This window comes from Choristoneura fumiferana, chromosome 12 (genome assembly GCF_025370935.1).
Source record: "Choristoneura fumiferana chromosome 12, NRCan_CFum_1, whole genome shotgun sequence".
NCBI lineage: Eukaryota > Metazoa > Arthropoda > Insecta > Lepidoptera > Tortricidae > Choristoneura > Choristoneura fumiferana.
In genome coordinates, this window is record NC_133483.1 from 1,457,646 (window position 1) to 1,480,088 (window position 22,443).

Below are 22,443 nucleotides of genomic sequence, written 5' to 3' on the forward strand. Positions count from 1 at the left end.
TATTTTTTGACATCATTTCTAGGATGCTTCAGATTTAATTCTTAATAACCATAATTATTTTTATCATATAGTCAAGCAAGCATATTAAATATTTTATTTCTTCATAGATACAATGCAAAATGTGATCGAGCAGTCCGTTCTTGACAACAACTGGCTACCAACTGCCGAATCTACAGGCTCCCCTGCTCATCGAGCCTCGCCTCTCCCTACTCTCGCCGCCCTCACGGTGTTGCCACATATAAACTGTTTAATTTATAGTAGTTTTCAAGCACTATACTCTATAGTTGCCAGTAACAAATACAAAAAATTACAAAAGGACGCGAGATGATAAGGTTACTTGTAGTTTCATGGAAATCAGTGTCAATTTTACATTTTACACCATAGATAGTTGTTGTTTAGATAATACTCGCTACTGTGCATCATTTACTGAATTCTGGAAATTATTTAATGTTTAAAAATATATTATTTTTTGCCTATAAACAAGTAGCTAAAGTAAACCTATTATGAATGGACCTATATTTCCTTTTTTGGTTATGTTATATTGGAAAACACCTTAGGGATGAGTGCTATACAGTCATCAAAATATATTTTAATGATTTTTTTAAAACAAATATGGACAATAATTATGGAACATTATATTAGAATTATTAAAAGTTATTTTCATGTCTAATTAATTAGTATGTAAAATCCGAATTAAAATTGTCGCCAAATTAATCAAGATAATATAGATACGAGGTGTCCTAAAATACTAAAGGAAATCATGACGATACCCTCACAGAGTGCCTGTTTCGGATAAACGTAGAAAAACGGAAATAACGTGTAGCTTACTTTCTGAAATTAATTTATCTTTACAATTTCGTTATTAATAACCTGTCAAAATATTATAACTTTCAGCGTAATGACAAATCAACTTTGAGAACTTAAGAATGGCATTTTTGGTATTGACTGCAGCTAAAGGATTAAAGTTTTCAAAAAATATAATTAAGGAGTCGTCAGTGTAAATGACGGCTGACGAGTTGAAGTCTGTGTGTTGATTAAGTTTTTGATTTACATCAAAAGCCAGAAGATTCTTTGGAACACTTGTTTGATGCCCATTAAAGGTAACTCCTATCTTTAGGTACGTACCATAAAATTAAAATATTTGCCATGTGAAAAGCTAACCATTCATTACCTAAGCATATCAGTAACAATGTATAAATCAATAACATATTGTTAATGTAAATAATACAACTAAATAAAAAGTACCTATTTAAATAAAGTTAATTGAACAAAATAATTTCGACATTTATTCCCATTAGACTTTAAGCATTCTGTAAAAGGCTGAATACTAATTTAATTGGTTGCTACAAATCCTTTGATACGTTTTGCAAATTGGAGATTTTAATATATTTGTGGAATCAATTAAACATGTAATATTGTTGTGATGTTTTTTCAAAATAAATCATTCATTCATTCATTCATTCATAAACGACTTGTAATGAGTTAAGTTCAGCATTAAAGACACAAATTCTGTTAAGTTATTTATTTTATTTGAAATCTTGTGTAGCTTCTTTACAGTACAGGTACGAGTTTGGTAAAATTCATGTTTTAGTTAAGATTCAATCATGAAATAATAGCTCTCAGAATCATTTAAACGTTCATAGAAAGAAGATTAAAGAATTTTTAACGGGTGAATTGTATTTGGATAATAGGTAATAGTCGCTTGCACAGTCTAAGGTTAAAAAAATTATCTCTTAAGCTTGGGTTTGGAATTAAGTTTGAGGTATCTATATAAGATTATAGTTTACCTATATAGTTCAAACAAGTCACTACTCACTAATCTGAGCTGTGAAAACGTGATTCTACCACAGATCGTATATGGCAATAACAAGGTCTAAAATTAATTATTTAAAAATTCAATTGTTTAACTTTTTATTTACTTCAACCCAACTAAACATTAAATATATAAAGTCAAAGGGCGCTAAAAGAAAGTAGTTTTTTGTTAGATTTGTATCTTTCATTGTTTAATAAATACACAATGTTTGGGCTATATGCTTTTGTCAAAGTATGGTGACGACTTGTACAAAAAATATGTTTGTTATCTGTACCTACTGTATAATGAGTTACGATTGCTTGTCACGTTCGTAATCGTTATTTAGTTCTAGGGAAATGTTATGTAAATATCACAAGCCTAGAAATAAAGCAGTTTTATTACCGTACTACGATATAGACAGGTTTAACTTAGGTTTAAATTTATATGTAAGAAAGGAGTGTATATAGTGGGATATAATAATAAAAAATGATTTTTAATTGTGTTGTTTTATTCCTCATTTTACAAATACCGAAGAAATTGTTTGTTTGTTTGAAGTCTACGCCAATTATTCTATTTGATATATGCCTCGGATGACAAATAACACATCAATGAACATAGCAGTGTCAAACTGATACCTGAATTGAGTTAGACAATCTGAACTCAAGTATATTTTGTACTTATTCCTTGTTCCGATTTCCCGATCAATATAGACTGGCGCACGATACCGATATCGGATTGAAAACGATTAAAGCGCTCTTACTGATATTTTCTGTTAATTTTTATCTCGTTTCGTTGATCTTTTTTTAAAAATAAATGAATAAGTATCTATTTTGACCACTCATTATAAAAATCATTGAATAAACCTCTTAACAGGTTCCCTGTCCCGTGAGGACATGTGCCTCATATTGCAGTTGTTCTTTAAATAAATATATTTTTATTACGTACCTATTGTATTATTTTTATCCTGAAAACACATTTAGATAGCCAATCAAAATTACTACGGAAACATTGGGGATACTAGATTACTTTATCATTACTATAGGGACGTGTCAAAAGGACGCTGCACATTGCTTCGGGGTAGCTATTGGGGATACTAGATTACTTTATCATTACTATAGGGACGGGTCAAAAGGACGCTGCACATTGTTTCGGGGTAGCTATTGGGGATACTAGATTACTTTATCATTACTATAGGGACGTGTCAAAAGGACGCTGCACATTGCTTCGGGGTAGCTATTGGGGATACTAAATTACTTTATCATTACTATAGGGACGTGTCAAAAGGACGCTGCACATTGCTTCGGGGTAGCTATTGGGGATACTAGATTACTTTATCATTACTATAGACACGTGTCAAAAGGACGCTGCACATTGCTTCGGGATAGCTAGGGGATACTAGATTACTTTATCATTACTATAGGGACGTGTCAAAAGGACGCTGCACATTGCTTCGGGGTAGCTATTGGGGATACTAGATTACTTTATCATTACTATAGGGACGTGTCAAAAGGACGCTGCACATTGCTTCGGGGTAGCTATTGGGGATACTAAATTACTTTATCATTACTATAGGGACGTGTCAAAAGGACGCTGCACATTGTTTTTACTCTTGACAGTGATTGTGGTTGTCAGTTAAGAAACAAAAGTGTATCTTCAGGACCTCCCGTTTCCTTTGCCTTCCACACCGTATTGCTGGAGCCCAAATAACTAGGAAGTGTTCAACTTATAGTTAACAATCTTTAGTGGATGTAGGTCAGTGTGTAATGGCCTAATACTACAGTGAGGTTCTAAACCTGTCTCGGGCACATATGACGCGCTGAGACTATAAGTGAGTCTATGGCTTATCTGTGGCAGAGCCAACGAGTATACCCTTGGGTAGAGCGATGTGTCGAGAGAAGACGTGCGTGTGTGTGGGGAGACAGAATAAAATAATAAATATAAACAAACAAGGTGTATACTATACAAGCTTTTACGCGTAAATTAGTGCTTTACTCTGTTATTTAGAAGGACACGAGCTGCATATCTCAGCTGCAAAGTCCTCCCAGCCGCTTAATTATGTTTTAAGCTTATATGTAAGTATTTAAAACAAATGCAAATAATACTTAGTTTCTGTACCTAACGCTTTTTGCGATTCAAGTAATTAATTCCATTTTATTCTTATTTTATTAGAAAGAGCATGAAGCATTAGGTATCCCAACAAAAAACAACATAACTATTCGATTGAGACTAAATATTAAAAAAAACAATAGGTATCAGAAAACTTCTGACCTTATAATTCTGCATGTGAAAAATTCGAAAAGCCAAAATGCGATATGTGAATTTATTTAAAAAATAGCTTTCCGAATGTTTCTAGAATTATTTTGGAACGAAAATTTCATTTTACTGCTTATAATTTGTAGGCTTCAAATAACCTACATGTAATTAAAATTCCCTTTTTGGTGTCATCCAGCCTGCCAGAGGCTTAACGGGACCGAAAAGAAAACTTTTATTAAAAAAAATACTCAAACAAAATATTTTATTTCAATAATATACCTAGGCCGCTGAAACTCGTTTGTACTCAGCACATAACTGAAAAGTTTTTGAAGAATCGGTCTCTTTGCAGAGGTTTCAACGCGATATTGGACTCGGGTCGGACGTACAATCTACCTAATGGATGTTTGAACGAACTTGTACCATGCAGGTGTTCCTTACTCTGTAGTCGTACCTTCTTAAGTAAGTATGTAAACGGTAAAAGATTCATCAAAAGTAAGCTCATTTCTAAATCGGTGGTAACTACAAATTCATAAACTTACATTTTACAAATCCAGCTAGTTTAAGTAAGTTTGTTAGCATGGGTGTGAGTTTGTGTGTTTGTTAATCCTTCTATTCTCATTAAACGATCTAGACAGCACCAGCATATTAAATGTCATTATAACGGATAACTCACGTCTTAAACCGAGTTTAGCACCAACAGTTACGATTAAGTCTCGTGTGATATTAATTGTGGCTTATGGACTGAGGATCACGAAAACTTTAAATATTGAACAGACGACCGGATAGCTCAGGGTTAGAGAACCTGACTACGAAGCTTGAAGTCCCGGGTGCAATCCCAGGTCGGCGCAGATATTTGCATGAGTAATATTATAAGTGTTTGTTCTGAAGTCTCGGATGCTTAATATTTATTTAGGTTTATATTTATCTTTACAAGTAAAATGTTTTCCTAGTACCCATAGTATAAGATTTGCTAAGTTTGGGACTAGATCAATTTGTGTAAAGTCCCATATATTATATTTCATATATATATATATATTATAGCTCAATACTGCCTGACTTTTTACAATTTGCGTTTTGCGTAAGAACGCATTATCTATCTAGGGTTATAATACAAGCTTTAAATTAATGGGTTCGTGCAAGTGATATTTAGCGGCATGATTGCCCCCATGGCGTCCTTTATCTGAGTCGACTCTTTGTAATGCAAATCTTAGAGAACACAATTAAAATGTTAATTAATTTACAACGGTATAAAATTGCGCGGTTGCCTATTTACTGGCCATGTAAAAGTATAATTTACAAAACGGTAGCGAGTTGTTTTAAAATTTTAATTAAGAGACGTGGCCTGAATAATCTCATCTTTTTATTTAAAATGTACAGTTAAATAAAATGAGGATTACGAGCTACAGATTTAACTTCTGTTGAGAGGACACGTTGCTTCACATTTATTTGAGGGGTTGATCAACTTTTTCTTGTCACTCGTTACCTACTATAGTTACGTTCTCCTGAGTCACTCTTTAAACCGTAAGTTTATAGGATTAAAATTTCCCAAACATGCTAAAAAGAATGTTAGTAGGTATAATGTGACAGAACATAATTATCTTCTATTAAACTGTACTACTTTTGTCCCCTCGCTGACGGGCAGAATAACAACAAGAAATAGTTGATCCACCTTGAGACATTTATAGCACAAAACACAGATAGTTCAGAAGTCAATCTCCTGTATGTACTTCACTTTTCATACCTACGCTCGGCGGTCGCTCTAAGGTTTCTGAACTATGGCTTATGCACCAAAAAACTATCGAAGTAGTGGCACTCGTATCTATTTGTTTGATTTATTGTTGAGAATGAAACGGGAAGAATGGAAATATAAATTAATAAATAAAATTTTCATAACATTGTTCTATTATAAATTTGTCACAGAAAATATCTTGCAACGATTTCGTTATTGGCGAAATTCACGATTATTTAATTTAAACAACCGTCCACTGAACAGTTATAATAACTTTTTTTTTGTTGCTCCATTAATGCACAAAAAAGTCCAAAGACGCGCAAGTGGATGGCACTCGCGCTCGCACTGGTCCCAACCGGTACCGAGATATCGTGTCCGTGAGCAGTGTCTATGTGAGCGTTGCTCGAGCGCACTTGTATGGAGACTGAATTCTGAACTATTTATACAGATAAATACAGATTTTGTGTTTTTAGTTAGAATAATATTTTTACCTACTATAAAGTAAATCAAAATAAGGTGTCTTGTCCTTGCGAAGAGTACCAATGCTCTGAGGCTGCATTTCCGCGTAGGATTGTTATGCAACATTTTGGGCGAGAAATGCACCAGCCCTAATAATTTGTTTTACATTCCAATATATCAATGTATTTCTAAAGTAGTTAAATTTAAGAATCACGTCCTTTCTAAAATGCGCTTTTACTTTTTTTATTCCGGTCCACAAGTTGTATGTTTCTGTCGTAAGTAATGTCACGAAACATAGATGTCGCTAGTGCTGCTGCTTAAGTAGCATAGTAGAAGCAACCTGAGATACGTATGCATAGGAAAAATTCGTGTCTAGATTCCTGTCCGTCCAGCAGTGGTGTAGGGGTTACAGCACGCAGCACGGATTGCTGAGGACCTGGGTTCGATTCCCAGTGCTGGTCTCTTTTTCTGGTTTTTCTGTGCATCCATGTCTCAGTTTTTATTTTCGATATGGTTTCACGGGATACCCGTAAAAGTAACAAATTTGGAGTTGAAATAAAAAATACAAAAAGACTCCAAAAACCAATCATATTTGCCAACTCAAGCAGTTATCATAAAATAAGTACCTACCTATCGTAAATTTTTTCAATTTTCTACAGTAAAACCATACATATTTCAATCAAAAATCGGAAAGTGAAATATCCGAGTTTGACATAGTTATTTTTGTTTTATCAATAATATAATTATACTCACCTTTGTATTTAAATATGAATAATATTTTAAAGACAAAGAACGTCCCAAATCTAGATGTGTGTATAAAAGAAGCTGTAAACGAATGTAAAAATTTGAAAATTTTCCAGTGTAAATTTTCAGAAAATAAATGCTGATTGTAAGCCCCGACAGCACATGATTCAATCTTCGCGTTCCCGTTGCGAGAATAAGATTTATTTTTACTGCGGTACCGTGTTTTTCACGGAGTTAAAAACGTTTCTCCTAATTCTATTAAATTCTGTAATGAGATAAATGTATTTATTAATATCTTATTTGCAACGCACAATTTCTGCGGGAAAACTAAAGTCCGCTTTTTATTTCGTTACTACATAAAATCTGACATATTTACCTATGTAAGTACTTCCGAAAAACTATAAATTTTGTACCTTGTTTTGTTACGAAAGCATTTCGTGGGGTTAGGATTTCATTCAACCAAAGAGTGCCTAAAATAAACAACAAAACTGAAAATTATCACACTATTACCTTTAAAATTGACCTCCAATACACAATTTACAATTAAATAATATACCTTAGGCTGCTATTTACTCTTAAACTGCTAATAATTCTCAAGAAAACATAACCGTTATAGTTTTTCTTGTAAGTTTGATATACTTACTACCATTCTGAATTTTTTTAAATTTTTCCACCCACCGGTTTAGATTTTAGAGGGGGGGACGCTCGATTTTAACGAAAACTAGCACTTTAAAGTTGAATATTTTGCAAACAAATCACTGAATCGAAAAATCGTTTTAGCAACCCCCTAATGGTTTTAAAATACCTATCCAACAATACCCCACTAACCACCTACTATTATTATAATTATTATTTTTTTATTGTATCATTTTGTCGGCATAGTTTACATACTTATATATTCAGTCAAATTTACAGCTTTCTAGCATTGATAGTCCCTGAGCAAAGCCGCGGACGGACAGACAGAGAGAAACAGAGAGACAAACAGACATGACAAATTTATAAGGGTTCCTTTTTTGCCATTTTGGCTACGGAACCCTAAAAAGGAAGAACTAAAAATAAAGATCTACAAACAGTGAAATTGCTTGATACATCCAATACAAGTTATAGCTAGCCGAAAGGAGCAATTAAAAGGTATGTTGACATAATTATACTTCGCGCCTCGTCCTCTAGATTAGTAACTGAAGATATAATACACATGTAGTAACGCCAGGTGTCACCACTCAGCACTTAGTTTGGAGTTATTTTTTAAATTTTTATTTTCTTATATATGTGGGTATGTCTAGATTCCACCTCAAAGCCTCCGCTCTTGACGGACGTTCATACGCAATCAAGTGCTCGACCACTCCAGTCACTTCATAATAACTCTTCGTTGTCTCGCAAAAAAAAAAAAAAAAATGCCTAAACGCAAACGTACAAAGAAATATGAAGATGAGTTAGATTATTTAATGCACAAAGTTCGAAAGTTAGAACGCAAAATACGTAGTCACAGTGGAAGTGATTCGTCATACGACGGTTCGGTACGAGAAGAATTTGTGCTTCAAGAAACAGGTAAAACATAATACGATATTAATAAATTATTCAAGTGTGTAATTATAATAATCTAAACGTATGCTGTATGCATATGCCTATTGCACCCGAATAGCCGATGGGGCTATCTCAATGCACGAATTTTCGGTTGGCGTTCAATTCATTGGGGATTGATACCTAACCTTGATTATTTCAAAAACCAGTCGTTACCATTTCAAGCCATAATTTGGTTTCTGCATTGCATTAGGATTAGTCATTGAGGCTAATTCAACGCAAGAATTGACGGTTAGCGTGCGATTCATTGGGGATTGCTGCCTAACTAATATAATAGTACATTAAATAAAGTCTGTTAAAACGATAATCGATTATTTTGAATTTATCCGTTAAATCTTAAGCGGATCAGGTTAAATTCATTATCTCACATTAGTTATATCTATCTGTCTACCCTTAATTTCATTTTAATTAAATATAATTTTATATTGATCTATACTTATTTAGTTAGTAAGAACGTAATTTGCACAATATTGAACATACAAATAAAGATAGTTTTTCAAAATGAATTATATGCAATACGGTTTTTCTTTTACCGCTTACACAAAGTCACGTAATTCATTAGTACCTACCTAATAGGTTAATTAATATTGTTTTGCTGAAATTAACAAATACCTGATACAAAATATTCATTATTGTTCTCAGCATCGCCTGTCCTAAGGCCAGATGACTGGTTCCCGGAATACCCGGACGATGGTTGCATTTACGACCCTCTTAATACTAATAAGGATCAGTTCCGCCCTATTGAAAATCACCAAAATTCTGCAAAAACTCTACAGAATTCTGTCGAAGAGCAGCCAGAGCCTATCGAGGCTGAGCAGAGCACACAACCTCCGTTAGAACCAAGCACACAGGTTATTAGCGCAAACACGAGCGATACTCCTGTCGCAAGCACGTCAACAGTCCAGGTCGACTTGGACGACGACGTTTTAAAAATATTAGGCGACGAGCCCTCGTCGGCTATGAAATATGGCGAGGACATACGCACGGAAATAGCTACCCGCCTTGCACATGTAGCTACCGAGGGAATACCTAAGGAAACCCGCAGAGACATCATAGCTAAATACCTGGTACCGGCCAATTGTGTGCACATAGGCGCGCCCAAGCTAAATCCTGAGATTAAAGCCGCCATATCAGAAAATTTCATAAAACGCGATAAGGGCATTGAGTCCAAACAAAAAGAAATGGCTAGCGCTATATCATGCCTCGGTGAAATAATTACATCCCAATTAAATTTAAAAGAGAAAAATAACGACTTATTACAAAAGCTTATTGATCTCAGTCGTATCTTGTGTGACTTACAATACGCGGATAGCGTGACAAGGCGAAACTTTATACTTTTCACCCTAAAGAAGGATCTAAAAGACCATTTGGTCAACACTAAAATAGACGCTTGGTTATTCGGCGAAAATCTAACGGAGACGATTAAAACAGCTAAGACCGTGAATAAATCGGGTGTGGATATAAAAGCTGTGGCTCCTAAGCCAGTCGCAACACAGAACAGAAGACCGAGATCTGCTGTGTCGCGGCCTTTAAACCGCCGAGGTCCAGCGTCGCGCAGGCCGCCGCCGGGCCCGCCGCCGCCAGCCCCGGCCCCGCGGGGCCGCGCGCCTGCTCCCCGCGTGCCGCCTCCCCGCCCCCGGCGCCGCCGGGGCGTTACTACAGGCCGTCGTACGCGCACCAGCCCCCGCAGCGCCGCTACTAGATCCAGTTAAGTACGCTGGTCGGCTATCTTTATTTCGAGAACAGTGGTCGCTCATCACAAATGACCGCACGATTCTATCTTGGATTGATGGTTATAAAATTAAGTTTTCAAGCCCTGTCATTCAAAATTCCTTTCCGTCGACACCTGAATACTCTAAAGATGACCAGGCACATTACATAGACGCTATAAATAGCTTGCTTCAGATAAATGCAATTTCTGAGTGTAGTCCTTGCGATTCTCAATTTGTGTCCAGTACTTTTCTAGTACCGAAGCCAAACGGTCAAATGCGTTTCATCCTCAACCTTAAAAAATTAAATAAATTTATAAACACTGATCATTTTAAGCTTGAGGATTTGCGAACTGCTGTAAAACTTTTAACTCAAGATTGCTATATGGCCACTCTTGATTTAAAAGATGCCTACTTTTTGATTAAGGTTCATGAAGAGTCAAGAAAGTACCTTCGCTTTATATTCGAAGACAAAATGTACCAGTTCAACGTTTTGCCGTTTGGTCTCAATACAGCGCCATATATTTTCACCAAAATCACAAAGCCAGTGGTTAAATTGCTGCGCTCCGCAGGCCTGCTCTCCACACTGTACCTTGATGATTGGCTCCTCTTTGGCCAAAGCTACCAACAATGTTTAAACAATATAAAATTAACTAAACAATTACTAATTTCACTAGGTTTCATTATTAATGAAGAAAAAAGCGTCCTTGTACCTTCAACTTCCTGTAAATTTTTAGGCATGATCATAGACTCCCACCATCTTCGACTAAGTTTACCGTCTGAAAAAAGAGCACGTATCAAATCCGAATTAAAATTATTTTTAAATGTTAAACATTGTAGGATCAGACAATTGGCACGGCTCACCGGCTTATTAGTTTCAGCCTGCCCAGCTATTGAGTACGGATGGCTGTATACGAAGGAATTGGAACGTTGCAAGTTCCTTAACTTACAAGGCCACGACAATTATAACCGCACGATGATTATACCAGATTCCGTTCTTCCTGATATCCACTGGTGGTTAAAAAACATAGATAATTCCCATCGTCGCATTCGGTCCGATGATTATCAAATTCAGATATATTCTGACGCCTCAACTACGGGGTGGGGGGCAGCCTGTGGTAATGATACAGCGAGCGGTCAATGGTCTAATACTGAACAACAAAAGCATATTAATTACCTAGAGTTACTTGCCGCTTTTATAGCACTTAAAATTTTTGCGCGCAATTTGTATGATTGCCAGATCCTCCTTAGGTTAGATAACTCTACCGCGATAGCGTACGTCAACCGTATGGGCGGTATTCAATACCCACACCTTACCCAAGTCACGAAAGATCTCTGGACATGGTGTGAACAAAGAAAATTATTCGTATTCGCATCTTACATTAGATCGCGTGACAATGTCGTAGCCGATTTCGAATCAAGACGATCTCATCCGGACATAGAATGGGAGCTAGCAGACTGGGCTTTTGAGCAATTAGTAAATACATTTGACTACCCAGAGATCGACTTGTTTGCCAGCCGCATTAATAAAAAATGTGAAAAATACATTTCATGGCACAAAGACCCTGACGCATTCGCGGTAGATTCCTTCACTGTACCTTGGAAAAACCTGTTCTTTTACGCCTTTCCCCCTTTTTCGGTAATTTTAAAGGCTCTGCGCAAGATAATATCCGAAAGAGCAAGGGGTATCATGATCGTGCCTTTTTGGCCCACGCAACCATGGTACCCCGTTTACAGAAGCCTTCTCGTGAGTGAAACTTTAAGTTTTCAGCCTTACAGCAATGCCTTAATTTCTCATTCCAGTTCCCGTCAAATACAGAAGTCAATTACCCTGGTTGCAGGGATATTGTGCGGCTCGCGCTGTCAAAAAGAAGCTTGCCACCGTCCTCATTCGATATCATGTTAGCATCCTTGTCGCTTAATACGATAAAACAATACGATGTTTGTCTTAAAAAGTGGTGGAAATTTTGCCAAAACAACTCAATCGATGTGTACAGCGCGTCTGTCCCTACAGTAGTCTATTTCTTAACTCATTTGTATAATGAAGGATGTCAGTACGGTACACTTAACTCATGCAGATCCGCTCTGTCCCTTGTGATAGGGCCGACAATAACTAACGATGACAGGCTTCAGAGATTTTTTAAGGGCGTCTACCGTTTACGACCTCCAAGAGCTAAATATAACGTAACTTGGGATACTAATCTCGTATTAAACAAATTGAGCGATTGGTTTCCTAACAATCAGTTAACCCTAGAGAGACTCTCGAGTAAAACCGTTACTTTACTAGCACTCACTACGGCTCACAGAATACAAACACTTTCAAAAATCAATGTAAAAAACATCCATATTACATCAGAGCGTATAACAATAAAAATCCCTGATTTTTTGAAAACATCTAGACCTGGTTGTAAACAACCCATAATATATTTGCCATTCTATAAGGAAAATCCTGCAATTTGTCCAGCAGAAGCACTAACATGCTATGTGAATAAAACTGCGCCCTTAAGAAGTACTGACAGCCTTTTCATTGGTACTAAAAAGCCGCATAAATCGGTAAGTTCTCAAACCCTCAGCCGATGGATCAAGCGCACACTAGGCGAGAGCGGGGTCGACGTGGCGGTATTCAGTGCACACAGCACGAGACATGCCGCCACGTCGCACGCGCACGCCCACGGCGTTAGCGTTGACGCCATCCGCAACACCGCAGGGTGGAGCGGACAGTCTAATACTTTCGCAAAATTTTATCAGAGACCCATTATTAACAACGAGGACGATCTGTCCTTAGCGCTCTCAATATTAAACTCTTAGTTTCCGAGACATTTAATTATTTATTTACAACATCTCCAGGCCCAGTCACTTCTTACTCTGTACTTGTTTAAAATAATAATAAGTGATTTATGTACACATCTGTATGCTTACAATAATTTATCTCTATGTGATTTTTTCTTCTTTAAATTATAACAAGGATGGTTAAGATTTTGATTGTGATTTAAAAGGTTATCTATCAGTCAACCAGTAGGTACCTATCTACTTCTAATAAGTACTGTTAATTGTATCGATTATTATAATGAATAATTGTATTTTCAATCTACAGACATGAGATAATTATAGGTAGCTAATTATGGCTATGGTTAATAAATATCTTGTTGTAATAAGTTTTGTTATTTCTATGACACTGAATCTTGAAAATACATGCATTACATAATGTTAAATAAGGAACCATTCAAGAACCAATTGAATTAGCGTCATATTTCAATGACTATTGAAAAAAAAAAAAAAATAGATAAATGGTTACAAAATAACTCCGCTATATATTTACTAATTGATGATATTTCATCCAGCAATACCTACTCTCAAAGTCTACATGTGTATTATATCTTCAGTTACTAATCTAGAGGACGAGGCGCGAAGTATAATTAATGATTAAACGAACTTACCTGTAAGTGAAGTTCTATCATAATTATTCGTCGCTCGGCAGGCAAAAGTACTAAAGCGACAAATGGGCTAAAATGAGTTATGCATATCACCAGAATCAGCGAATTTTTCTGCGTCAAACTGTCTAGGTTTCAAAGTGATTGGAGCAAAATTTAACTTTTTTTTGGCGCTTTAGTCTTTCAAAAAACGCCTAAATTTGGGGAGCAAATCACTTAATGCAGCATCACTTTCATTATTTTCATTTTAGTACTGTTACCTTTTTGTAATTTTTCGATTTACTGTCGTTCAGTCTTTTGCCATTTTGGTAGTTTACAAAGGTTGGACGTTTAGTATTTTGTGCAAAAAAAAAGAAAAAACCTTTGTCACTTTAGTAATTATGCCCTCCTCGAGTTGAAGTTTTATACACCTTTAGTCGTTTGGTTGTATTGATAAGAATTCATTTAAAAGAATTTAGCTATTTGTTCTTAAAAACTAAAGCATACGTTCGGCATTTTAGCTATTTTAACACATACAAAAGCATACAAAAAATCAAACATCTTCACGAAACATTATAGATTTGGTGAAATTAGTCATTACCCTTGACCTTTATCGTGTATTAAAAAGCGTTTAGTATATATACGTAGTAAAATATAATTGCAATTCGATGTTTAGTATATAGAAACATCATATTTTCTTATGATTTATAACTTTATTTACATATTATAATGAGTATTATTCCTTAAAACTTAAAGTTCTTTTTATGTTGCCAAAGGCTGTTTTTCCATTGGCCGGCACGGTGCCGTCGCCGGGATCGGTGCCGGTGCCGGGCCGGCTAATGGAAACACGTCCAATGTTTTTTGGCGGGGTAGAAATAAAAGAAAATATTAAATCCATTTCAAAGTTTTGTAATTATAATTTGATCGCTACGGTTCTGTTTGCACCTAATAAAGATGATGTTCGGCCCTATTTGAAATTTAGAATAAGTAGTTTTAATTTGTTTTTATTGCGGCGGACTGTTCCGCTGAGGTGCGAGGCGGCAAAAGTACTGACGCACGTGACGTCCGACAGCAAACACTTGCCGTTCTGCCATGGCACTAAAGTTAAGCCATCTGGCCTTTTGCTGTCGGTTCGACAGAGGACCGGAGGCTCCAGAACGCAGAGGATGTTGGCGGATATTAAAAGTCCTCTTCAGTAAGTCAAAGAGAGCGTAGTGGCGCGGAAATTTTCCTAAACACCGACAAGAACTCAACGCGTTATGGCCAGGGTGCGTAACTGTGGCTAGGTATAACAACTTTAGAAATATTATTGGTCGATATAACGTTCAGTGGGTATAATGAATTATTGGTATAATCTGGAATAATACTATTATAATAATAATGTGTTGTGTCAAAAAAGTAGGTAAGGTTAGAACTGCTACCCTATCAAGAAACGAAACTGCTTGAAAACTAGGTTAGGTTAGAATTGCAACTCCAACGATTTCATATAGAAAACAAAATTATATCTTACAACACATTATACTACTAAATACTTATAGCATTATATTGTGAAATTATGTGAAATGTTGTTATACTCGTAGATTTCTAGTGTAAATATATCTAACGTTGTTATACCGATCATCTTAAGCCATGATGGCCATTTGCTTCCACCATGGAGCCGCAGATTCATTTATGAGGCACACAAACATCGCAGCCCAGGCGGAGAGCTACTGCCACCCACAATGAGTCGGTGTCTAGAAGTGTTCCCAAATAAGGAGCAAGCAAAGCCCATAACCACACTCTCGCTTTGATTTTTGAGACCGACTTTAGCCTGGCCAAATCCACCCTAGTGGCACACCCACCCACAAGTGCCAGAGCGTCTCTAGCCCCCACGTCATCCCAAACTCGTTATATCAGCGGAGCCCGGGGCAGCGACGCTATTAGGTGTCGAGCCGTCCACCTCGCCAGTGCACTATTCGCAAACGGAATGGTTACCCCATCTCCATGAGAATTTTAAATTTTAAGAGACAAGGCCACTAATTCCATGTACTGATGCGAGGAAAACTGGCAAGCCCACATCTTCCACACGCCGCAAACTGAGACCAAACTTAAACATGGGACTTGAATTTAGTAGTGACGGGGAGGCTTCCTCCAGGTCGCATTCTGTGCTGAAGACTATCGAGTCCAAAGTATATGAGGGCGGTGTGTGGGGGGCCGTTCGCGTGTTAATGTCAGATGACTCGGTGGCACCTCCGGGTCTTGAGACGCTTGTGTTGTTGCGTACGAAGCATCCACCCGCGTCCCGCACGTTAACTTTCCCTCGAGAGCCGGATCGGTCCATTCAAGTCTTGGCGGTAAACTTGGAGGATGTGGTGCGAACACTAGGGTCATTCCAGAATGGGTCAGCCGCGGGCTTAGACGGAATTCAACCAGCTCATTTTCAGCTGGGTTTTGCCACACTGACGGGGTGTGAGGTCGCGATCCACAACACACGCACTTTCGTCATGGCACCCGGAAATCTAGACTGTGTCGTCTTGAAGTAGGATCTCAAGAACGCGTTCAATATTGTCGAGAGGGATGTTTTGTTGGGCGAAGTGGAAAAATACATTCCTACCCTGTACCTTCTAACCTTGGCTACGGCGATTCCCAAATTCTTTGGCAGGTGGGTGCGCAGTACCTTTAGTCTTGCTATTCACGAAGCGATGTTGTCTCGAAAAACACCTCTTAATATTTGGTATTTAGATGATGGCACCTAAGAGGGGGAGCCTAAAGTCGTAAAGCAGGACTTGGCTTTCCTTATTCGCCCCTGAGAGGTATAGGACTGAAGGCGAATATGGGACAGGTTTGCTGCTGCTAATCCGCCTGCTCTCCTTCTTTAACTTCTTTAAGGTCTTTCTTCCTGGCTTCAAAAAGCTTTCACATGAGACCTTTACCCTCTTGAGTTCTCCTATTTTCCAAGAGGCCATTTCTACTTCAATAGAGACCAGGAAGCGTCTATTTTTGCTCGCCCAGAAACGTTTGAAGATTATTAATTAATACCCATCTCATCTTGACTCTGTTACGAATGTGTTTCGCAGTTCCAAAAATATCCTATTTTTTGAAAACCACTACAAGATAGTTGTGTTCGGGTAAAATTTCTTCTTTTGACGTCACGTTGAGAGATACAAAGGAGACTGTATTGAACGTGTCTCTTGCGGATGAACAATGGGTCCAAGCGTCCTTGCCCATACGTCACGGTGGTCTCGATTTGCGGCGTGCAGGGGATGTGGGGTAGGTGGCCTTATCTCTTAAATTTTGAAATCTCATAAAGATTACCATTCCGTATGTGGATGATGCACTGGCGAATGAGACTGGCGTCACTGCCCGGTTCTCCGCAGATACAATGAGTTTGGGATGACGTGGGGGCTAGGGACGCTCTCTGGCACGGCCTACGGGTGTAGCCACTGGGGTGGGTTTGGCCAGGCTGAAGTCGGCATCAAAAGTCAAAGCGGGAACGTGGTTATAGGCTTTGCCTATTCCTTATTTGGGAACACTCTTGGACAACGACTCCTTGCGGGTGGCAGTAGCTCTCCGCCTGGGCTGCGATGTTTGTGTGCCTCATAAATGCAGCTGCGGCTCCATGGTGGAACCGAATGGCCATCAGGGTGTGTTATGACCAGTATAACAACTTTAGATATACTTTTACTAGCTTTAAAAGATATGTGACATAAATAAGGCTTACTTAATATAATAAAAATATACTATAAGTATTAATAGAATGTGTTGTAAGATATAGTTTTGTTTTCTTTATGAGATTGTTGGAGTTTCAATTCTATCCTCATTTATTTTTCGGACAGTTTCGTTTCTGATAGAGACGTAATTCTTTCTAACGTAACCTGACCTACTCTTTTGGCGCACCACATCAACATTATTATAATATTATTACGTATTCCAGATTATACCAGTAGTTCATTATACCCACTGAACGTTATATCACATAGTTATACATTATACCATTAATCAGGCCTACGCGTCTGTTCCAGACAAATTTTGGCGTCTTGCCTGTGCACAACGTCTTTGGTGGCTGACTAGACCGATGCGAGAGCGACATGTTCGTCCACATGTCTGACAAGAAAAGTCTGCGGATGTTGGTGCAGAACCGCCTTAGTGTCGTTTCTGTCTCATGTCAGCAAGTGCCTTGAGCCAGGCAAGCCTTCATCGCAAACCTAAGTGTATGCTTCGTATATACACCAAAAATACAAGGACATGATAATAATAATAATACCTCAAAAAAAATTAGTAACAAAAAAACCTTTTTGTGCATTTAGTTAGAAATCAGATGGTGCCTTTGTGATTACTTACCTTATAACATTAACAAAAGTCTAGTGTTAGTAACAGTTAACGTTAAGTTATTGAAATTCTAGCAAAGATGATTAATATTTATTATAATAAATTAATATTATTTATATAATTTCTGTTCAGTAGGTACTTTGGAATATTTTTTCCCTTACGATTTGGTAAATCAGCATTATGAACAGTTTGATAAGAAAAAAAAATGTGTAGTTAGTAAAAACATACTAAATTTATTGAGACGAAAAATCACATTAGTTAATTTGAAATATGACGTTTGATGTAAATTTTTACGTTTAGTCTTTTTGCCTGATTGCATTTGCTCGATGACTAGGGGACAACTTACTAAAGCGACACTTATCTCCTAAACCGATGGACTTTGCTATGAATTATTAAAACCTTATTATAGTCTATTAAATTATGTGTCATATATTCCTGGAAATTTCAAAATTGGTTGTATGGTTAAAAAGTTATGATTTTTTTTTCGTAAATAAAAACTTTAAATCGCTCTCCTGTAAAGTTGATGAAGTGTCGCTTTAGTACTTTTGCCTGCCGAGCGACGATATGAAGCGCCTCGTCCGAAGAGATTAGTAACTTAGCTCCCTCCCACCCAATGCTTTGCTCATCCCATTACTAATCTATGATGAAATATTCATCAATTAAGATAACATAAATAATTACAAAATAATGATAATAATAATAATAATAATTGATTACACTCTGAACTTAATGAACGTCCGTCAAGAGCGGAGGCTTTGAGGTGGAATCTAGACATACCCACATATAAGAAAATAAAAATTTAAAAAATAACTCCAAACTAAGTGCTGAGTGGTGACACCTGGCGTTACTACATGTGTATTATATCTTCAGTTACTAATCTCTTCGACGAGGCGCTTCATTTAATTATGATAGAACTTCACTTACAGGTAAGTTCGTTTAATCATTAATTGCAGTCATTATTGAAGAAACTGTATAGAAATCAGGCAGTCACTTCAAGATACTTTCAAAATTCTCCTGTTGATATTAAGAATAAAGGAATATAATGAATTAGGGCAATTCATTAAAGTCCGAAGAAGTTGTTAGCAACCAATGTACTAATTGTTAATATTAAAAAGAAAACTACTTTGTTCGTAGACAAACAAAAAATATACATTTTCAGGCTTTAGCAGCTTAGGATTTCTATTTCTATTTTCATATTAATAGAAAGAAGAAACAGATAAGCTTTACCTAAGAAAGCGGGGAAAAGTAAATCAACTGTGTTATGCATCGTGGCCACTCGAAGACTGGCGATAACATCACAGCTTTGTCCGTGTCTCGACAATATCTTATTCAAGACTGGGATAAATGTACCTTCAGAGATCGTGAGTCGACTGCGGGAAAACGTACGACTTCATTTGCGTACGTAGTAGAAGTAATGTGTGTTTACACGACTCCGATGACTTTTCTGTCATTGCGTGGTAACTTCATTGCATGTTTCCAGTGGCGGATTTATGTTTTTTACGAGTGTAGGCCACTTTATATCCACCGCCCTATGTAACTTTCTAAAATAATTTTCTCGTTGAATCTGCCGCCCCTAGGCCGCTGCCGCCCCTAGGCCGCGGCCTATACGGCCTATTGACAAATCCAGGACTGCATGTTTCATGTCAATTATATTATATCTCGATTTTATTATGGTGAAAATAGGAGCTTTGTGTCATCTTATCGTTTTAAATGATAACATTACGAACAACTCACGTCTGAAATCGAATTATTACCGTTAGTTTGCCGGTATTAGTTTCGTCGGGTAGTCGCGCGAGCAGGGCGGTGGCGCGCAGAGCGCATGTTGCAGCAGCCGTCGAGTCGCGTTGCTCCCAGAAGAAGGGTTACGGATTAGCCCGAAAAATGTCGAGCTAAACTCGATTTAAAACTCAGTCTCACGGTAGTTTCATGTTCAAAATCTTTTCGTTTGTTATTCTAAGGTCATGTTTACGTCGTGGACAGATGCTGTAATTATAATCTTTATTTCTTTCAAAATAAAGTACAATTTTAACAAACTTATATGTAGGTTGCATTTTTTTAAAAAGAGACAAAATAACTTACTTTACTCTGAACTGGGAAAATTGCAGGTCTCTGGTGTGTATTTCATGGTGAATTGTTCAATGTATATGTAATAGAGAATATTCATGGAAATTTAAACGAATGACGTAAAAATTACCAATATCTATTGAAAAATAACCAAGTAACCAGCGATTGAAGTTGCATGCCATCTCTTTCTAGAAAGATAAATTTAGTATGAACTTTCTATAGCCGTTGCAGCATATGACGTCAAAGTCTATGACGGATCGCTCTGTCTAATTGACAATTTAAAACGTCCATATTATCGTGTTTTTTTAATATATAGTTATTTTTTGAAATAGGTATATGAATCTATGATTAAAAAATCTTTCACAACTTGGCTTGTTAAACAACGAAAATATATTTGAACAAATAAAAAATACGATTGCATATTCTCTATTGTAGTAATACCTATTTCTAAAATGGCCAGCTATATCGTTTTTACCTTCGGTAGTACGAGCGCATAATTATCTAAAAATCTAAAAATCAGTTAATTTACAAAAGTAAGTAGTAAGTTATGCCCTTGTTCTCTGTTCACGTTTGACCAAATTATTAACGTAGGGTTACCATGGTATCCATCCAAGGTGGGCTGCTCAAATGGACCAAAGATTTAGTAAATTAAGATTATTTAGCTTTATTTAGCCCGTATTTTTAGCTTTTATAATAGCGTTATATAACGTTATAAACAACTAAACACTCTGACAAATAACGATGTGGCCAAAGATTTTTTAATTTTTATTAATTATTACTATCACTACTGCTTTACTCGATAATAATTTATTGCTCAACTTTAGTTGTCTACCTGAACTTTAGATCAGCCAATAAGAGTGAAGCAATCGCTGTAGTAGATCGGCGATTTCCTTTTTTTAACCCCCCACGCAAATGTGTGTCTGTGTATCCGTGTGTCTGTCTGTGGCACCGTAGCTCTTATAAACAAATTATTTAATTCCTCTATTTGGGTCACTGAGGACTTAACAACATTGATTAGTGTTAACTGACGGTTAAATGTGATGCCGTCTCTATTTGTTTTGTTCGAATAGATGGAGACGGTATCACATTTAACCATCAGTTAACACTAATCCATGGATGGTGAAACAGACTCTTAGTATAAGAGATTTCTAAGTAAATCGTGGTCGGTAAAAAAGTCGAGGCTTCAAAAATTATCTCTATTATATTTTATTTTCGGCTATAAATAGGGCCCTACTATTCTGTCGAGTATAGATATTACTTTAAGTCTTCGTAAGAAATTAAATCTTGGTATTTAAATCCGGAAAATGGCCCCGCCAACGCATTTCACTCATTTTCTAATCAAGGTTTTGCCTAAAACTTTGTGGCGGCTAAAACGGGCTAGAACTTTGTGGACAACAAAATAGATACATTTAAACTAGAGCACCTCACTAAAAGAAATCAAACCCCACAAAAAACATGCTCATATAATGCTCACGCTGCAAAAAAGTCAAGGAAAAAGGAAAAGCCGAGCCCTTGAGCTCACTTTACTAAGCCTTCACCTTACCTTTAAAAGTATAGTTTGGCAGGTTTCTTAGATTTGTTTTATGTCATAACATTATTAATGCAAAAGTTTGTATATGGGTCTATGTGTGCGTGTGTTTGTGACTGGGGGCAATTTTTAATCTACTCAATAATTTCTCCGTATTTGTCCATTTTTATTAACTTAATTCGAACAGGCTAATACAAATTCGGACCATTAGCAAATAATAATGTACCTACTAATTGCTCTTGGCGTTTTCCTACTAACATCGAAACAATGAAAAATGAGGAACGTTGAGCCGGTGTCTTAAAATGTTGGGAAACTGAAATAATTGTGACTTTAGAAATTTCTTCTAATCGGAAGACTAGAGCTTTTACTAGTTGGAGCCTTTGCTTCTGGCAAAAACAATTATGTAAGGACGTCGATTGTTTTTCTCCAATTGGCAAGTTTGATAGCAACACCAAATTTACAAATTCAACAAAACTACGAGTGAAATTATTAAACGTTTTAAATAAAACTAACACATTTGTTACATTAATGAACAAGTATTTTTATTTTTGCGTCCATGTTTCTTTAAAAGACTTTTAGATCCGCATTCGTAGTTCTTCCAAAACCCGTATCTGTGTCCACGGATGTAAAATAATCGTCCCTATAATACGAATAAAGTTACAAAAGTTCAAACGTTTCCCGCGGCCGGCATAAAAGGTCGGCTTAGAACTTAGAACTATACGTACCTAGACAAACAAAATAAATTAAAAGATACATTCACTACGTCTGTTTACGTATTACAACTTATACAAGAACGTCGCAGCAAGCGCCTTTTCGCTATGCGCGTCTCTCTCGTTTAAATCCAGTAAGAGCAGGATAAGTGCGAT

General features: G+C 36.8%; 1 protein-coding gene across 1 annotated transcript; it reads left to right on the forward strand.

Moving 5' to 3' along the window:
* Positions 1-8,371: 8,371 nt before the first annotated feature.
* LOC141433613 (uncharacterized) lies at positions 8,372-10,270 on the forward strand. The gene is made up of 2 exons (XM_074095723.1): positions 8,372-8,525; positions 9,201-10,270. Exons 1-2 carry the CDS (start codon positions 8,372-8,374, stop codon positions 10,268-10,270), a joined length of 1,224 nt encoding a protein of 407 aa, XP_073951824.1.
* Positions 10,271-22,443: the final 12,173 nt, after the last annotated feature.

Excerpts from the sequence above, each read along its gene's own strand:
- LOC141433613 (XM_074095723.1), top strand. The coding sequence starts at position 8,372 with ATGCCTAAACGCAAACGTACAAAGAAATATGAAGATGAGTTAGATTAT. Across the intron at positions 8,526-9,200 it reads ATTTGTGCTTCAAGAAACAG|CATCGCCTGTCCTAAGGCCA; the intron begins GTAAAACATAAT and ends TATTGTTCTCAG.